This window comes from Phasianus colchicus, chromosome 34, assembly GCF_987193195.1.
Source record: "Phasianus colchicus chromosome 34, bPhaCol1.hap1.1, whole genome shotgun sequence".
In the NCBI taxonomy this organism is placed as follows: domain Eukaryota; kingdom Metazoa; phylum Chordata; class Aves; order Galliformes; family Phasianidae; genus Phasianus; species Phasianus colchicus.
The window spans coordinates 236,767-254,031 of NC_143469.1; the positions used below are offsets into that span (position 1 = coordinate 236,767).

The 17,265-nt window shown below is 57.0% G+C and overlaps 1 protein-coding gene and 1 pseudogene across 2 annotated transcripts; both read left to right on the forward strand.

Annotated features, from left to right (window-relative positions):
* The first annotated feature begins 245 nt into the window (after positions 1–245).
* LOC149913798 (ATPase family AAA domain-containing protein 2-like) lies at positions 246–12,476 on the forward strand. 2 transcript variants are annotated; one of them, XM_090128938.1, is made up of 6 exons: positions 246–601; positions 2,629–2,766; positions 2,905–3,095; positions 3,392–3,528; positions 3,636–3,729; positions 4,009–12,476. In XM_090128938.1, the coding sequence occupies exons 1-3, from the start codon at positions 473–475 to the stop codon at positions 3,052–3,054; spliced, it is 417 nt and encodes a 138-aa protein (XP_089985064.1). In that variant the 5' UTR covers positions 246–472; the 3' UTR covers positions 3,055–3,095; positions 3,392–3,528; positions 3,636–3,729; positions 4,009–12,476. The 2 variants fall into 2 exon arrangements, with proteins under 2 accessions (XP_089985064.1, XP_089985063.1); XM_090128937.1 differs by having other exon boundaries at positions 248–601; positions 3,405–3,528.
* Positions 12,477–13,221: 745 nt separating this feature from the next.
* Positions 13,222–15,682, forward strand: LOC149913799 (uncharacterized; annotated as a pseudogene).
* The last annotated feature ends 1,583 nt before the right edge of the window (positions 15,683–17,265 follow it).

The following is a 17,265-nucleotide window of genomic DNA, read 5'->3' on the forward strand; positions in this document are numbered from 1 at the left end:
TCCATCTCAATCCCTCATCCCAGTCGCAGTCCCTCGTCCCCAATCCCAATTCCGATCCCAATCCCACCCCCGATGGCAATAGAGACCACCCCGAGCCCCCACCAACAGCCGATCCGCCCCGCGCCCGGCCTCTCATTGGTCAGCGGCAGTTCCGGCCCGCCTCTGATCTCTGTCTGATTGGTCGGCGGCAGCGCCGCCAGCTCCGATTGGCTGAGGCACAGAGCGCGGGAGCGGCCGTTGCTTCCGGCTCGGAGCCGACCGCCTTTCCTCTCAGACACCGACGGCCCCGCAGCCGCATCCGCAGCCGCAGCGCGCCGGAGCTGTCCGGGCAGCACCGAGACGGAACCGCGGCACGACGGGAGCGGTGCTGAGGAAAGCGGCGCCGGAGGTGTGCGGGAGAACGGCTCCGGGCCGGGGAGAGGAGAGGAACCGCGCGCGGCCCCAGCCGCCCCGCCCTTCCCTCTGCCGTGGGATGCGGGGATTTGGGACGGCTGAAGGACTCGGGGCCCCAACCGCCTTAGCGCTGCTGCCCGCATCCGGCAGCACGACCCTAATGCCTCCGAGCCCTCCAGCGCTGCTCCCGGTGCCCCCCGGGGCTGAGGTGGGCTGTGGGTACGGGGGCGGTGGGGGAGATACGGGGGGATGTGGGAGTTTAGGGGCTGTGGGGGCTGCAGAGGGGCTGTGGGGTAATATGGGTATGGGAGGGGGGTATAGGGTAATGTGGGGTGTAGGGGGATGTGGGGAGATATCGGGGGATGTGGGGTGTAGGTAGCTGTGAGGGGAATGTTGGGGAATATGGGGTTGGGGGGGCTATTGGGTGCTCTAGGGGGCTTTAGGGGGGCTGGAGAGGGATATAGGGCTGCGTGGGTTATAGGAGGGTATGGGGCTATAGGGCTCTGGGGGGCCTTCGGGGGTGGATATAGGGGTATGTGGGGCTATAGGGTGCTTTATTGTGGCTACAGGGGAAATTTGGGGCTATAGAAAGCTGTGGGGACTATAGAAGAGGTATAGGGGATATACGGGAGAAGAGGGGACTATGCGAGGGATATAAGGGGATATGGGGCTATAAGGCACTGGGGGGCTTTAGGGAGGGTTTTGGGGCTCTAGGGGGATATAGGGTGCTATGAGGCTATAGGGAGCTGGGGGGACATGGGACTGTAGAGGGCTATTTGGGGAGCTACACAGTTCTGCGGGGAGATCATAAGGGGCTCTGGATGGGCTATAAAAGTGTTATAGGGGGATATGGGAGTATAGGGGGCTTTATTGTGGCTATAGGGAGATATGGGGCTATAGGAAAATGGGGGGACTATAGATGGATTATAAGGGGATATGGGGGGATATAGAAGACTGGGGGACTCTGGAGGGGGGATATAGTTCCGATGTTGGGGGGCTATATGGAGCTATTGGGGAAGTTATACAGTTCTGTGGGGAGCCTATAAGGGGTAGTGGGAAGGCTGTAGGAGAGTTCTAGTGGGATATGGGACTATAAGGGGCAGTGGATGGGCTTTAGGAGGACTATAGGGTGATATGTCGCTCTAGGGGGTGCATGGGGGATATGGTTCTATAAGGGGCTGTGTGGGGTCATAGGGTGATAGGGGGCTATAGGGTGGGCTATAAGGGTTGTGGGGCTAGAAGGCTCCCCCCTCCCTTTAAAGGGTTAATGGAACTATAGGGGGTTGTGGTGGGCTGTGGGAGGGTCTGTAGGATAATAGTGGTCTGGGGAGGGTCTATAGTGAGGGTTGTTATACAATAAGGGGTTGTGGGGGGGACGTAGAGGGGCTGAGAGGGGCAATGGGGGAATATAGGGAGATGTGGGCCTATAGGGGGTGAATGGAAGACGTGGTTCCAGAAGTGACTGTGTGGGACCCTAGGGTGATGGAGGGCTATAGGGTGGGCTATAAGGGGATGTTGGGCTAGAAGGCTCCCCTGCCCCCCCTCTCCCTCCCTTCCCCTTGGCTTTAACCTATCCATAACAGGGTGGCTGAAATGCCAGTCATGAAACTTAAATCAGAATTGGAGTTGTATTGGAATAGAGTAGGATTGTTTTGTGGTCTTAAATCTGAAACGTGTTTTCTCCTTGGGCTTCAGGTACAGATATTGTTTAATAATGACTTTGAAGAAGGTTTCGCTATCCAGTCTCCTGATCAAGAAGGTTTTTGGAGGACTTAATTATGAGTAGAGTTGCTGCTGAACGTCCACTTCCAACAAGCAAGCAGTGAGGTGCATCTCAGCCTTTGCTCACTGCAAGGTACCAGCCATTCAGTCTGTGCTTTGCGGTGATTTTCCATCAGCACTTCTGCTTGTATGTGAGCTATGTTGGGGGTATAGGGGGATATGGGACAGAGGGAGCTGTGGTGGGGATATAGGGGACTGTGAGAGGCTATGGAGGGGCTATAGAGCTGATCTTGGGCTGTGTGGGGCCATAAGGTGATAGGGTGGGCTATAAGGGGATGTTGGGCTAGAAGGCTCCCCTGCCCCCCTCCCCCTTCCCCTTGGCTTTAACCTATCCATAACAGGGTGGCTGAAATGCCAGTCATGAAACTTAAATCAGAATTGGAGTTGTATTGGAATAGAGTAGGGTTGTTTTGTGGCCTTAAATCTGAAACATGTTTTCTCCTTGGGCTTCAGGTACGGAAATTGTTTAATAATGACTTTGGAGAAGGTTTCACTATCCAGTCTCCTGATCAGGAAGAAAGAAGAAGGTTTTTGGAGGACTTAATCACAAGAGGAGCTGCTGTTGATCCTCCACTTCCAAGAAGCAAGCAGGTGAGGACATTGTGCATCTCAGCCTTTGCTCACTGCAGGGTACCAGCCACTCCATCTGTGCTTTGCGGTGATTTTCCACCAGCACTTGTGCTTGTATGTGAGCACCAGGCATCCGCTAACGCTGTCTGATAGCTTTAGGCTGGGCAGACACGGGAAGCACTGCCTGCAGCAGCAGCAGCTGAGCTCTGTGTGGCAGAGGAAGGAATGCGGCGTCTGGAGGAGCAGGAGGAGGAGACCCCGCGTGACTCTGCGTGTTCTGCAGGGCCGTTCCTCACAGACTGCCACTGACAGACGTTTGGGGCACTGCAGAGCCTGTTGGTGCGGACGAGGTAAAGCAGTGTTGATCTGTAATGCCATTTGATCTGCGTGCATGCAGGATTTCCCTGTGTTTGTATGTCTCAGTGTCTGTGGCCCTGGTTTTGTTCAAAGATGTCAGACCTCTGTGTTCCCCCTCCAGCTGGTTCTGAAGAGCCCTTCCATTTTTGAGAAGGCTGCGGATTTAGTTCAGCATCTCCTGATGTGTCACACAGATTCAGGGCTTTCAAGAAGTCGCTTCTTTGAAGTGTTTAAGATGGTGAATTCTGCCAGACAGAGTGCTTGTCTAATCAAACCTTTTAACCCCAAGGTTTGTTCTGCAGGTCCCGATGATGGCACAGGCATTAAACAGCCTGGAGCTCGTTGCTGGGGAGAGGCTGTGCATTGTGTTTTGAAGGGAGAGATAGAGGAAGGGTTTGAACAGTGTTGTGCAGGAATGGAAAGCTGGTAAGAGAAGAGGTGTGCGTTCAGAGAGCGAGGGCTGTATGGCTCATCTCTGTGTTCCAGCAGGAAATGCAAGGCAGAACTCTCTGCTCTCTGTTCTTTCTTGCAAGGTTGCTGCCCCTCAAAGTGCACTGTGGATGGGCAGCGCGATGACAGCTCAAGGATGGCAGCAGAAGATGCAGCACAGCCCTCTCCAGCAGCAAGGTGCACTGATTTGTCTAGCTAATTCTTGAAGTAGAGGGTGTGTTTAGCTTCCAAAGTCAGTGGCTTGATAGCCTTAGGATGGCTTTGGGGCTCTTCCTCTGTAACTCACGTCCTAAGGCAGTGAAGGTGTTCCCTTGGTCTGTACAAGTGGTTCCTGTACAAAGCCATGGTTGTCTGCCTGTAACAGATAGTGAAGGTGATGGTTTTGTGACTGCAATTATGGAGTCAGCATTTTAATGGCAGTTGCACCCCACTAACATGCAGCTTTTTCTGACACAGGCAGGAGATGGGCAGCAGGACTGCAGCTCCTCTGGCAGCTTTGCAGCTACGTCAGGAAGCAGAAGACGTGGATTTAACAGAAGAACTCAGTTACTGGGACGTTCCCCTGTTCTTCCCCTACCTGTCCCCTTGCCTCAGCCCGGATTCCTCTTGCATTCTCGTAGGTGTCCCTTCCATCCCCCAGGCTGCTCCTTGCTTCCCCCAAGCTAATCCTTTACCTTCCCATAACAGACCACCCGCAATTTCCTCAGAGCCCCAATAGCTCCCTCAGTATTTCCCCAGCAAGACCCCGTAGGCACCCCACAACCCCCCAGAGAGCCCAGAGCCCCTTACTGACCTCCTCAGACCTGGTACTCCTCCCTCATTGCTGGCCAAAAACCTCACAAACCTCCATAGTCCCCAGCAGCACCCCATATCGCCCACTGAACTACCACTGAACCCCCTTATTTCCTCCCTCAGACCTCCCTTAACACCTCCAGGGCTCTTTACCGAACTCACAGAAAACCACACTCCCTGACAGCACCCTTGACACCAATACCAGGCCCCTCCTCTCCCCCTGCACCTGCAGGCTCTGTTGTCATATCCATCCCATGGGCGTATATCCCCCACACCCCGCCACAGAGCCCCATAACTGCTCCAGGAGCTCCTCAGACCTGGTGCACCTCCCCCACAGCCAGCCTGGGACCTCACAGAGCCCCATAGTCCCCAGCAGCACCCCTTATCCCTGCTCTGGGCTCCCCTAGATCCCCCCTATTTCCTCCTTCGGACCTCCCTAACCCCCTCGGGTCATCCCTTGGATCTCACAGACCCCCACAGTCCCTGGCAGGACCTCCGTCACAAGTCCAGGACCCCAGTAGCCCACCTGGGGTCGCTCCTCACCCCCTTTTCCTTTCAGGTCCCATACAACCATACGGTGCTGGGGCTGGGGTGACTGCTGCGGAGCTGAAGCAGGTGTAGGGCACAGATGTGGGTGAAAGTGATGTGGGGGGCATTGAGGATATGGAGGCACAGGAACATGGGAGGACATGAGGGGATGTGGGGATATGGGCCACAGGCTGCAGGAGCGGAATGCTGCGCAGGAGAAGGTAACGCGTGAGGTAAAGGTGGGACTTGTGGCTGTGGGGACGTGGGGTGGCATGGGGACGTAGGGGGGCTGGGGGCACGTGGGGAGGGGTTTGGGGTGAGAATGGGGGATGAGGGGCGGTGTTGGAGTGCATTTCTTGATTTCTTCCTGAGAGGGGGTTGGGGTTCCCTGTGGCCCAAAGGTGGAGCCCTGATCCATAACCCCCCATAACCCCTTATCACTTGGCGTGACCCCAAGGCTCCACATGACCTATAACCCTGTGAGCACCATAACCGCAGATGAGGCTGTGGACAGTGATGGGTCTGTTCTTGGGTTGTTCAGGGGGTACTATAGGGTGGCTCTGGGGCTGCTGTGGATCAGCTGCCTGTAACGTCCCCTGACCCTCACCTTGCCCACGTCTTGCTGGGCAAGATGGGGTTCAAAAGGGCAGTGGGGGGCTCTGGGAGAGGTTTCATGATTGGAGCAGATTCACCGCCAGCTCCGTGTGGGGCTACGTCAGCCCCACTGAGCTGTGGGTGTGTCCCATAGCTGCCCCGTAGCAGCCCCAGAGCCATCCTAGAGCACCCCAGAACAGCCCCATCGCTGCCCACAGCCCGTGGCCAGCAGCAGTTCCACCACCAGCTGTGTGTTGGGTAAAGGCAGCTCCTTGGTGTGGCTCTGCCCCGTAGCTGCCCCAAAGTGCCCCTTTGGGGTCCTCCCATAGGTGTTCTTTAGCCGTCCCACAACTTTGCAGGGCTTCCCCACATCCCAGCAGATCCCCCCGGTGCCTGCGGGGTGTGCGAGAAACGCTCTCATCACTGCCGTTCCGTCAGGCACAGCTCTCGGTGCAGCAGCAAAGCTCGTCCGTTATTGCTATGGCATTACTGCACTCTCCCTCCTCGTGGTGAGGGACAAAAGGCGCAGCTGCTGCGTGAGTTCCTTCTGCTCCTGCAGCTCTCCTCCCGTGGCAGTCCCTGCTTGCCTGTTCCCTCTTGGCTGGGGACTGCAGGCTCACAGTCTACGCCACGCATCTGCTCTGCTGTTTTTCCAGATGAGGTCTACGGCCAACCTGTTCCTTTTGGGTTATTGTGTGCTTTTCTATGCAGACAGGCAGGCAGGATTTCTTACAGCTGTTGCATTTGCTGTGTCTCAGGCTCCGTCCTGCACCTGTGCCTTATCTCGTGTGCAGTCTTCACCTGACCCTGGTCAGAATGTCCTGGCCCTGCTGTGCTCTGCTCAGCATCTGTCTGCTGAGCAACAGCACTCTGTCACTCTGATCCTACCTTGTGCTATCCCTGCAGACGTTAGAATACTTTCTCTGCCACTCTTGAAACCGTAAGAGGTCAGATGATTTCCAGCAGCACACAGCTGCCACACACAGCCATGCTGACCACGGCAGGCTGCAGCTTCTTCTTGCAGAGTCCCGTAGCAGCGGGTGACCGCTACGGAAAAGGGGAATTCCACCGCTGATGTTCTCCATCCTTCTTCTGCACCACCATGCAATCCTTCCTCCCCGTGCTGCGCTGCTGTCAGAGTTCTTTGTCCATTTCTCGGGGTCGTTGCAGCAACTGTTCCAAATTTCTTTACCACTGTCCCTACTGCTCCAACTGACCCAATCTGGGACGCCTTTTTGTAAGGAATTCTGTGTTCATTCTGCAGCTGACTTGGACTTCTTCTCCCATGTCCCCATTCAGGAGTTGATCTGCTTCAGTCCATCCCAGCTCCATTCCTGGTTCAAGCATCCCTCCTTGCCATCAGCCTGGCTCCAGTCCCTTCCCCAGTCGCAGTGGGATCGGTTTGTTCTGTTCCCGTCCACTTAGAGAAACAGAAGCTTCCTGCCCACCAAACCTTGCAACAGGCATTTCCCTACAGAAGCATTCACGTCCTTCTTCTGGCCCCTTCGGCCAGTTCCCAGCTCTCCAAACCGAGACGTAGGGCTGCAGCCCAGCCCATGTCTTCTTTGGGGCAGCTCTGGGGCAGCGCCACCCCGAGGCGGAGATGCCTTTTCCCCACACACAGCTGGTTCTATGGCCACATGGGGTGAGGACACGGGGTAGTGGGTCACGTGGGGGTCCTGCAGGGTCACAGAGTTGTGGGGTGACGTTGGGTCAGATGGGGTTCCGGCTCACAGTGATGGGGCCAGATGGGATGGTAGGGTTAGATGGGGTGTCATGGAGTTACGGGTCACATGGAGTTAGATGGTGGGGGTGAGGTGGGGGCAGGGATCCCAGAGTTCTGGGGCCACATGGCAGCGGGTCGCAGCGTGATGGGGGCAGGCAGGGTCAGGGAGTCACAGGGTGGTGTGGGGCTATGGTTCACACAGGGCCGTGGGTCAGGTGCAGCCATGGGGTCACGCACGTACAGGGTTATGTAGTCATTTTGGGTTATGGCTCGTGTGGGGTAATGGCTCATGGCCCCACCTTTGGGCCACAGGGACCCCCAGTCCCCTCTCAGGAAGAAGTAAATCCACTCCAACACTGCCCCACAACCCCCTTTTTACCTCAAACCACTCCTCACATCCCCACCTTCCTTCTGTGTCCCCCTATCCCAGTGTCCCACCTGCAGCGCACATCCTGCCTTCTCCTGGACAGCACTGTGCTCCTGCAGGCTCTGTTGTCATATCCATCCCATGGGCGTATATCCCCCACACCCCGCCACAGAGCCCCATAACTGCTCCAGGAGCTCCTCAGACCTGGTGCACCTCCCCCACAGCCAGCCTGGGACCTCACAGAGCCCCATAGTCCCCAGCAGCACCCCTTATCCCTGCTCTGGGCTCCCCTAGATCCCCCCTATTTCCTTCTTCTGACCTCCCTAACCCCCTTGGGTCATCCCTTGGATCTCACAGACCCCCACAGTCCCTGGCCGGACCTCCATCACAAGTCCAGGACCCCAGTAGCCCACCTGGGGCCACTCCTCACCCCCTTTTCCTTCCAGGTCCCATACAACCATATGGTGCTGGGGCTGGGGTGACTGCTGCGGAGCTGAAGCAGGTGTAGGGCACAGATGTAGGTGAAAGTGATGTGGGGGGCATTGGGGATATGGAGGCACAAGAACTTGGGAGGACATGGGGGGTGTGGTAATATGGGCCACAGGCTGCAGGAGCGGAATGCTGCGCAGGAGAAGGTAACGCGTGAGGTAAAGGTGGGACTTGTGGCTGTGGGGACGTGGGGTGGCATGGGGACGTAGGGGGGCTGGGGGCACGTGGGGAGGGGTTTGGGGTGAGAATGGGGGATGAGGGGCGGTGTTGGAGTGCATTTCTTGATTTCTTCCTGAGAGGGGGTTGGGGTTCCCTGTGGCCCAAAGGTGGAGCCCTGATCCATAACCCCCCATAACCCCTTATCACTTGGCGTGACCCCAAGGCTCCACATGACCTATAACCCTGTGAGCACCATAACCGCAGATGAGGCTGTGGACAGTGATGGGTCTGTTCTTGGGTTGTTCAGGGGGTACTATAGGGTGGCTCTGGGGCTGCTGTGGATCAGCTGCCTGTAACGTCCCCTGACCCTCACCTTGCCCACGTCTTGCTGGGCAAGATGGGGTTCAAAAGGGCAGTGGGGGGCTCTGGGAGAGGTTTCATGATTGGAGCAGATTCACCGCCAGCTCCGTGTGGGGCTACGTCAGCCCCACTGAGCTGTGGGTGTGTCCCATAGCTGCCCCGTAGCAGCCCCAGAGCCATCCTAGAGCACCCCAGAACAGCCCCATCGCTGCCCACAGCCCGTGGCCAGCAGCAGTTCCACCACCAGCTGTGTGTTGGGTAAAGGCAGCTCCTTGGTGTGGCTCTGCCCCGTAGCTGCCCCAAAGTGCCCCTTTGGGGTCCTCCCATAGGTGTTCTTTAGCCGTCCCACAACTTTGCAGGGCTTCCCCACATCCCAGCAGATCCCCCCGGTGCCTGCGGGGTGTGCGAGAAACGCTCTCATCACTGCCGTTCCGTCAGGCACAGCTCTCGGTGCAGCAGCAAAGCTCGTCCGTTATTGCTATGGCATTACTGCACTCTCCCTCCTCGTGGTGAGGGACAAAAGGCGCAGCTGCTGCGTGAGTTCCTTCTGCTCCTGCAGCTCTCCTCCCGTGGCAGTCCCTGCTTGCCTGTTCCCTCTTGGCTGGGGACTGCAGGCTCACAGTCTACGCCACGCATCTGCTCTGCTGTTTTTCCAGATGAGGTCTACGGCCAACCTGTTCCTTTTGGGTTATTGTGTGCTTTTCTATGCAGACAGGCAGGCAGGATTTCTTACAGCTGTTGCATTTGCTGTGTCTCAGGCTCCGTCCTGCACCTGTGCCTTATCTCGTGTGCAGTCTTCACCTGACCCTGGTCAGAATGTCCTGGCCCTGCTGTGCTCTGCTCAGCATCTGTCTGCTGAGCAACAGCACTCTGTCACTCTGATCCTACCTTGTGCTATCCCTGCAGACGTTAGAATACTTTCTCTGCCACTCTTGAAACCGTAAGAGGTCAGATGATTTCCAGCAGCACACAGCTGCCACACACAGCCATGCTGACCACGGCAGGCTGCAGCTTCTTCTTGCAGAGTCCCGTAGCAGCGGGTGACCGCTACGGAAAAGGGGAATTCCACCGCTGATGTTCTCCATCCTTCTTCTGCACCACCATGCAATCCTTCCTCCCCGTGCTGCGCTGCTGTCAGAGTTCTTTGTCCATTTCTCGGGGTCGTTGCAGCAACTGTTCCAAATTTCTTTACCACTGTCCCTACTGCTCCAACTGACCCAATCTGGGACGCCTTTTTGTAAGGAATTCTGTGTTCATTCTGCAGCTGACTTGGACTTCTTCTCCCATGTCCCCATTCAGGAGTTGATCTGCTTCAGTCCATCCCAGCTCCATTCCTGGTTCAAGCATCCCTCCTTGCCATCAGCCTGGCTCCAGTCCCTTCCCCAGTCGCAGTGGGATCGGTTTGTTCTGTTCCCGTCCACTTAGAGAAACAGAAGCTTCCTGCCCACCAAACCTTGCAACAGGCATTTCCCTACAGAAGCATTCACGTCCTTCTTCTGGCCCCTTCGGCCAGTTCCCAGCTCTCCAAACCGAGACGTAGGGCTGCAGCCCAGCCCATGTCTTCTTTGGGGCAGCTCTGGGGCAGCGCCACCCCGAGGCGGAGATGCCTTTTCCCCACACACAGCTGGTTCTATGGCCACATGGGGTGAGGACACGGGGTAGTGGGTCACGTGGGGGTCCTGCAGGGTCACAGAGTTGTGGGGTGACGTTGGGTCAGATGGGGTTCCGGCTCACAGTGATGGGGCCAGATGGGATGGTAGGGTTAGATGGGGTGTCATGGAGTTACGGGTCACATGGAGTTAGATGGTGGGGGTGAGGTGGGGGCAGGGATCCCAGAGTTCTGGGGCCACATGGCAGCGGGTCGCAGCGTGATGGGGGCAGGCAGGGTCAGGGAGTCACAGGGTGGTGTGGGGCTATGGTTCACACAGGGCCGTGGGTCAGGTGCAGCCATGGGGTCACGCACGTACAGGGTTATGTAGTCATTTTGGGTTATGGCTCGTGTGGGGTAATGGCTCATGGCCCCACCTTTGGGCCACAGGGACCCCCAGTCCCCTCTCAGGAAGAAGTAAATCCACTCCAACACTGCCCCACAACCCCCTTTTTACCTCAAACCACTCCTCACATCCCCACCTTCCTTCTGTGTCCCCCTATCCCAGTGTCCCACCTGCAGCGCACATCCTGCCTTCTCCTGGACAGCACTGTGCTCCTGCAGGCTCTGTTGTCATATCCATCCCATGGGCGTATATCCCCCACACCCCGCCACAGAGCCCCATAACTGCTCCAGGAGCTCCTCAGACCTGGTGCACCTCCCCCACAGCCAGCCTGGGACCTCACAGAGCCCCATAGTCCCCAGCAGCACCCCTTATCCCTGCTCTGGGCTCCCCTAGATCCCCCCTATTTCCTTCTTCTGACCTCCCTAACCCCCTTGGGTCATCCCTTGGATCTCACAGACCCCCACAGTCCCTGGCCGGACCTCCATCACAAGTCCAGGACCCCAGTAGCCCACCTGGGGCCACTCCTCACCCCCTTTTCCTTCCAGGTCCCATACAACCATATGGTGCTGGGGCTGGGGTGACTGCTGCGGAGCTGAAGCAGGTGTAGGGCACAGATGTAGGTGAAAGTGATGTGGGGGGCATTGGGGATATGGAGGCACAAGAACTTGGGAGGACATGGGGGGTGTGGTAATATGGGCCACAGGCTGCAGGAGCGGAATGCTGCGCAGGAGAAGGTAACGCGTGAGGTAAAGGTGGGACTTGTGGCTGTGGGGACGTGGGGTGGCATGGGGACGTAGGGGGGCTGGGGGCACGTGGGGAGGGGTTTGGGGTGAGAATGGGGGATGAGGGGCGGTGTTGGAGTGCATTTCTTGATTTCTTCCTGAGAGGGGGTTGGGGTTCCCTGTGGCCCAAAGGTGGAGCCCTGATCCATAACCCCCCATAACCCCTTATCACTTGGCGTGACCCCAAGGCTCCACATGACCTATAACCCTGTGAGCACCATAACCGCAGATGAGGCTGTGGACAGTGATGGGTCTGTTCTTGGGTTGTTCAGGGGGTACTATAGGGTGGCTCTGGGGCTGCTGTGGATCAGCTGCCTGTAACGTCCCCTGACCCTCACCTTGCCCACGTCTTGCTGGGCAAGATGGGGTTCAAAAGGGCAGTGGGGGGCTCTGGGAGAGGTTTCATGATTGGAGCAGATTCACCGCCAGCTCCGTGTGGGGCTACGTCAGCCCCACTGAGCTGTGGGTGTGTCCCATAGCTGCCCCGTAGCAGCCCCAGAGCCATCCTAGAGCACCCCAGAACAGCCCCATCGCTGCCCACAGCCCGTGGCCAGCAGCAGTTCCACCACCAGCTGTGTGTTGGGTAAAGGCAGCTCCTTGGTGTGGCTCTGCCCCGTAGCTGCCCCAAAGTGCCCCTTTGGGGTCCTCCCATAGGTGTTCTTTAGCCGTCCCACAACTTTGCAGGGCTTCCCCACATCCCAGCAGATCCCCCCGGTGCCTGCGGGGTGTGCGAGAAACGCTCTCATCACTGCCGTTCCGTCAGGCACAGCTCTCGGTGCAGCAGCAAAGCTCGTCCGTTATTGCTATGGCATTACTGCACTCTCCCTCCTCGTGGTGAGGGACAAAAGGCGCAGCTGCTGCGTGAGTTCCTTCTGCTCCTGCAGCTCTCCTCCCGTGGCAGTCCCTGCTTGCCTGTTCCCTCTTGGCTGGGGACTGCAGGCTCACAGTCTACGCCACGCATCTGCTCTGCTGTTTTTCCAGATGAGGTCTACGGCCAACCTGTTCCTTTTGGGTTATTGTGTGCTTTTCTATGCAGACAGGCAGGCAGGATTTCTTACAGCTGTTGCATTTGCTGTGTCTCAGGCTCCGTCCTGCACCTGTGCCTTATCTCGTGTGCAGTCTTCACCTGACCCTGGTCAGAATGTCCTGGCCCTGCTGTGCTCTGCTCAGCATCTGTCTGCTGAGCAACAGCACTCTGTCACTCTGATCCTACCTTGTGCTATCCCTGCAGACGTTAGAATACTTTCTCTGCCACTCTTGAAACCGTAAGAGGTCAGATGATTTCCAGCAGCACACAGCTGCCACACACAGCCATGCTGACCACGGCAGGCTGCAGCTTCTTCTTGCAGAGTCCCGTAGCAGCGGGTGACCGCTACGGAAAAGGGGAATTCCACCGCTGATGTTCTCCATCCTTCTTCTGCACCACCATGCAATCCTTCCTCCCCGTGCTGCGCTGCTGTCAGAGTTCTTTGTCCATTTCTCGGGGTCGTTGCAGCAACTGTTCCAAATTTCTTTACCACTGTCCCTACTGCTCCAACTGACCCAATCTGGGACGCCTTTTTGTAAGGAATTCTGTGTTCATTCTGCAGCTGACTTGGACTTCTTCTCCCATGTCCCCATTCAGGAGTTGATCTGCTTCAGTCCATCCCAGCTCCATTCCTGGTTCAAGCATCCCTCCTTGCCATCAGCCTGGCTCCAGTCCCTTCCCCAGTCGCAGTGGGATCGGTTTGTTCTGTTCCCGTCCACTTAGAGAAACAGAAGCTTCCTGCCCACCAAACCTTGCAACAGGCATTTCCCTACAGAAGCATTCACGTCCTTCTTCTGGCCCCTTCGGCCAGTTCCCAGCTCTCCAAACCGAGACGTAGGGCTGCAGCCCAGCCCATGTCTTCTTTGGGGCAGCTCTGGGGCAGCGCCACCCCGAGGCGGAGATGCCTTTTCCCCACACACAGCTGGTTCTATGGCCACATGGGGTGAGGACACGGGGTAGTGGGTCACGTGGGGGTCCTGCAGGGTCACAGAGTTGTGGGGTGACGTTGGGTCAGATGGGGTTCCGGCTCACAGTGATGGGGCCAGATGGGATGGTAGGGTTAGATGGGGTGTCATGGAGTTACGGGTCACATGGAGTTAGATGGTGGGGGTGAGGTGGGGGCAGGGATCCCAGAGTTCTGGGGCCACATGGCAGCGGGTCGCAGCGTGATGGGGGCAGGCAGGGTCAGGGAGTCACAGGGTGGTGTGGGGCTATGGTTCACACAGGGCCGTGGGTCAGGTGCAGCCATGGGGTCACGCACGTACAGGGTTATGTAGTCATTTTGGGTTATGGCTCGTGTGGGGTAATGGCTCATGGCCCCACCTTTGGGCCACAGGGACCCCCAGTCCCCTCTCAGGAAGAAGTAAATCCACTCCAACACTGCCCCACAACCCCCTTTTTACCTCAAACCACTCCTCACATCCCCACCTTCCTTCTGTGTCCCCCTATCCCAGTGTCCCACATGCAGCGCACATCCTGCCTTCTCCTGGACTGCACTGTGCTCCTGCAGGCTCTGTTGTCATATCCATCCCATGGGCGTATATCCCCCACACCCCACCACAGAGCCCCATAACTCCTCCAGGAGCTCCTCAGACCTGGTGCACCTCCCCCACAGCCAGCCTGGGACCTCACAGAGCCCCATAGTCCCCAGCAGCACCCCTTATCCCTGCTCTGGGCTCCCCTAGATCCCCCCTATTTCCTCCTTCGGACCTCCCTAACCCCCTTGGGTCATCCCTTGGATCTCGCAGACCCCCACAGTCCCTGGCAGGACTTCCATCACAAGTCCAGGACCCCAATAGCCCACCTGGTGTTGCTGAACCCAGTGTCCTCAGTGAGCTGTGCCACAGTGCAGCACCCTGAGCCCTTCTGCATTGCTGCGGAACGGGACACACGCAGATCCCAGGGCAGTGGACACTGCTCTGCATGTCACTGCCTGGCCCAGGAACTCCTCCCCTGTGCTGTCTGTGAAAGTCTTTTCTTTGCTCCTGGCATAACTTCCATCTCCAGAGCACATGAGGAGTGTCCCTCAGACTGTGGCTCCTGGTTAACCCCGCTGCGTCCAAACGAGGAATCCTGTAGCAACCCACATCTCAAGATGAGGCTACAGCTGTGCCCCAGTGCCCTCATTAAAGAGAGGAGATTGAATTAGCATAACAGGACATCTTTCCTTCTGACATTTCCCACCGTCTGCATGTTGGCTGTGCCATGCAATCGGCATTTGGTCATAGAGCTGTGAGTGCAGGTATGTGTGCATACGGGGTGTGCAGAGATGGTGTTGAACATCAGAGTGTGCACAGCACGTGTCTGTGTGCAAGGCTGGAGCTGCGCTCGTGTCTTCATGCATGTGGGTGTGCAATGGGGTGGGTTTGCACATGTGTGTACATGAACGTGGGTGTGTGCATCAAGGTCTTTGCACGTGGCTGTGTGGTTCTGCTCACATTTGCACGCACATGGATGGAGCGTGCACACAGGGCTGTGTAAGGATGTGCTTGCAGGTGTGTGAATGCACGGGGAAGTCTTTGCATGTCGGTGTGTGGTTCTGCACACATATGCGCACACAGAGCAAGGGAGCAATGGAGGTTCCTTGGAACAGGAGATTCCTGGGAGAGGCGGAACTCACATGAGAGTGCTGGAGAGCACAGAGCTTGGAAGCACAGCTCCACAGCACTGCGCTCTGCACAACAGCCTGCAGGATGGCATGGAGCACTGATAGAACCAGGACAGAATCACACAGAATGACCCAGGTTGAAATGGATCTCAAGGATCATCTCTGTCACCTTCCCACCACAGGCAGGGCCTCCACCTCCACATTTAATACCAGCTCAGGCTGCCCAGGGCCCCATCCAGCCTGGCCTTGAACAGCTGCAGGGATGGACAGGGCATCCACAGCCTCTCTGGGCAGCTGTTCCAGCACCTCACCACTCTCACAGCAAACAACTTCCCCCTGACATCCAACCTCAATCTTCCCTGCCTCAACTTCAAACCATTTCCCCTTGTGCTGCTGTTATCTACCCTTTCAAAGAGCTGTCTCCCCTCCTGTTTCTAGGCTCCCTTTAGGTCCTGAAAGGCTGCGATGAGCTCATCCCGCAGCCTTCTTTTCTCCAAACTGAACAAACCCAGCTCCCTCAGCCTGTCTTTGTAGGGGAGGTGCTCCAGCCCTCTGATGATCTTTGAGGGTCTCCTCTGGACCCTCTCCAACAGCTCTCTGCCTTCCTTGTACTGAGGGCCCTAGACCTGGAGGCAGTACTCCAGATGGGGAGTATGCGCCGCCTCAGCTTCTACAGGTGGGTGTTTGGGGGGGGCACCGAGGAGCGGACTGGGCTTAAGGGAGCCGGGGGCCGCATGCAGCTCTGCTTTGGCCCCGTGGGGCTTCTGTGTCGCTCAGAACCTCTGCTTGGTGGCAGGAGGTGCTGTGTCCCCCCCCAGTGGTTCAGACACAACCTCCCCAGTCCCTCTTTGTGACCCCAGGGTCACACCCTCCTCTGTGGTCCCCCTCCCATCTGACTATTGGAGCCCCCTCCTCCCTACAGTTCCCCATTCTGATCCCTGCAGTCCTCCTCCACCCCCCACCTCACTGCCCCCCTCAGTTCCCCCCTCATCCCCATTCTGACCCCCAGGGTCCCTTTCCTCCTTCCCTTCCCCCGTCCCACCCCTCCTATTCCGCCTTTCTGATCCTCATCCCCCCCCAACGTCCCCTCTCAATCCCCCATCCAGAATCACAGAATCACACAGTCACTGAGGTTGAAATCACCAATAGCTCTCACTAATCCATGTCCCTCAACACAACGTCTCAATGTTCCTTGAACACCTCCAGGGTCGGTGACTCCACCACTGCCAGAGCAGCCCATTGCAGTGCCCAACCACTCTGTTGGAGCAGTAATATTTCCTAACATCCAGCCTGAATCTCCCATGGTGCAACTTGAGGCCATTCCCTCTCATCCTATCACTGTTACAGGAGAGAAGAGACCAACCCCCAGCTCACCACAGCCTCCCTCAGGAGTTACGGAGGGCAGTGAAGTCTCCCTGAGACCCTTCTTGCAGTGAGGGGCCCAGAACTGAGCACAGCACTCGAGCTGCAGCCTCACCAGAGCTGAGTGCAGAGGGACAATCACTTCCCTGCACTGCTGGCAGCACCATTTCTGATACAGGCCAGGATGCCGTTGGTCTTCTTGTCCACCTGGGCACACTGCTGGCTCGTGTTCAGCAGAGTGTCAACCAATAACCCCAGGTCCGTTTCCTCTACACTGACTTCCAGCTGCTCTGCCCCACACCCATGGCGGTGCCTGGGGTTGTTGTGGCCAAAGTGCATCTCCAGTTGACCAGGAAGGCTGACAGATGATGGAAAGCAGCTTGGCTTTTCACCTCCACCAGCTCTCCCAGCACTCTTGGATGAATCTCATCTGGCCCCACGGACTTGTGGCAGTCCAGGTGGAACAGTAGGACTCTGTTTCCTCCTGAATTGTGGGGGGCATTATTCCGCTCCCCATCCGAGACTTCCAGGTCAGAGAGCAGAGAACCTGAGAGCTTTTTTTTCACCCTTGGCACTTCACATCCCTTGTGCACTGCAGTCTTCCCTTCCCTGAAGCTGCTCTCCCCATAAATTGTTGGCAGGGGTCTAAAGCCACCAGTCCTGCGGTTAGGATTTTGTGAAAGGGGTGCGCCATTTGGTGTTGGGGTGCAATTTTCTGTTAAAGGAGTTAAATCTTCGGGCCTTGGGTTCAGGCATTTGCTAAAGGGGTGCAGCCTTTTGTTCTTGGGGTTATGCTGCTTGGCAGCATTTGGCCTTGGGCTTCTGCTTTTAGTTTTCATTTCTCCTGTTTTGCATCTCTATGCCTCTCCAGGACTCCCTAGCAGAGACACTTTTTCTTTGCTGCAGCCTTCATGGACAAACTCCA

Coding starts and splice junctions, on each gene's coding strand:
- LOC149913798 (XM_090128938.1), top strand. CDS start 473: ATGCGGGGATTTGGGACGGCTGAAGGACTCGGGGCCCCAACCGCCTTA. Junction 602..2,628: donor CGGTGCCCCCCGGGGCTGAG/GTGGGCTGTGGG, acceptor CTTGGGCTTCAG/GTACGGAAATTGTTTAATAA. Junction 2,767..2,904: donor CACTTCCAAGAAGCAAGCAG/GTGAGGACATTG, acceptor TGATAGCTTTAG/GCTGGGCAGACACGGGAAGC.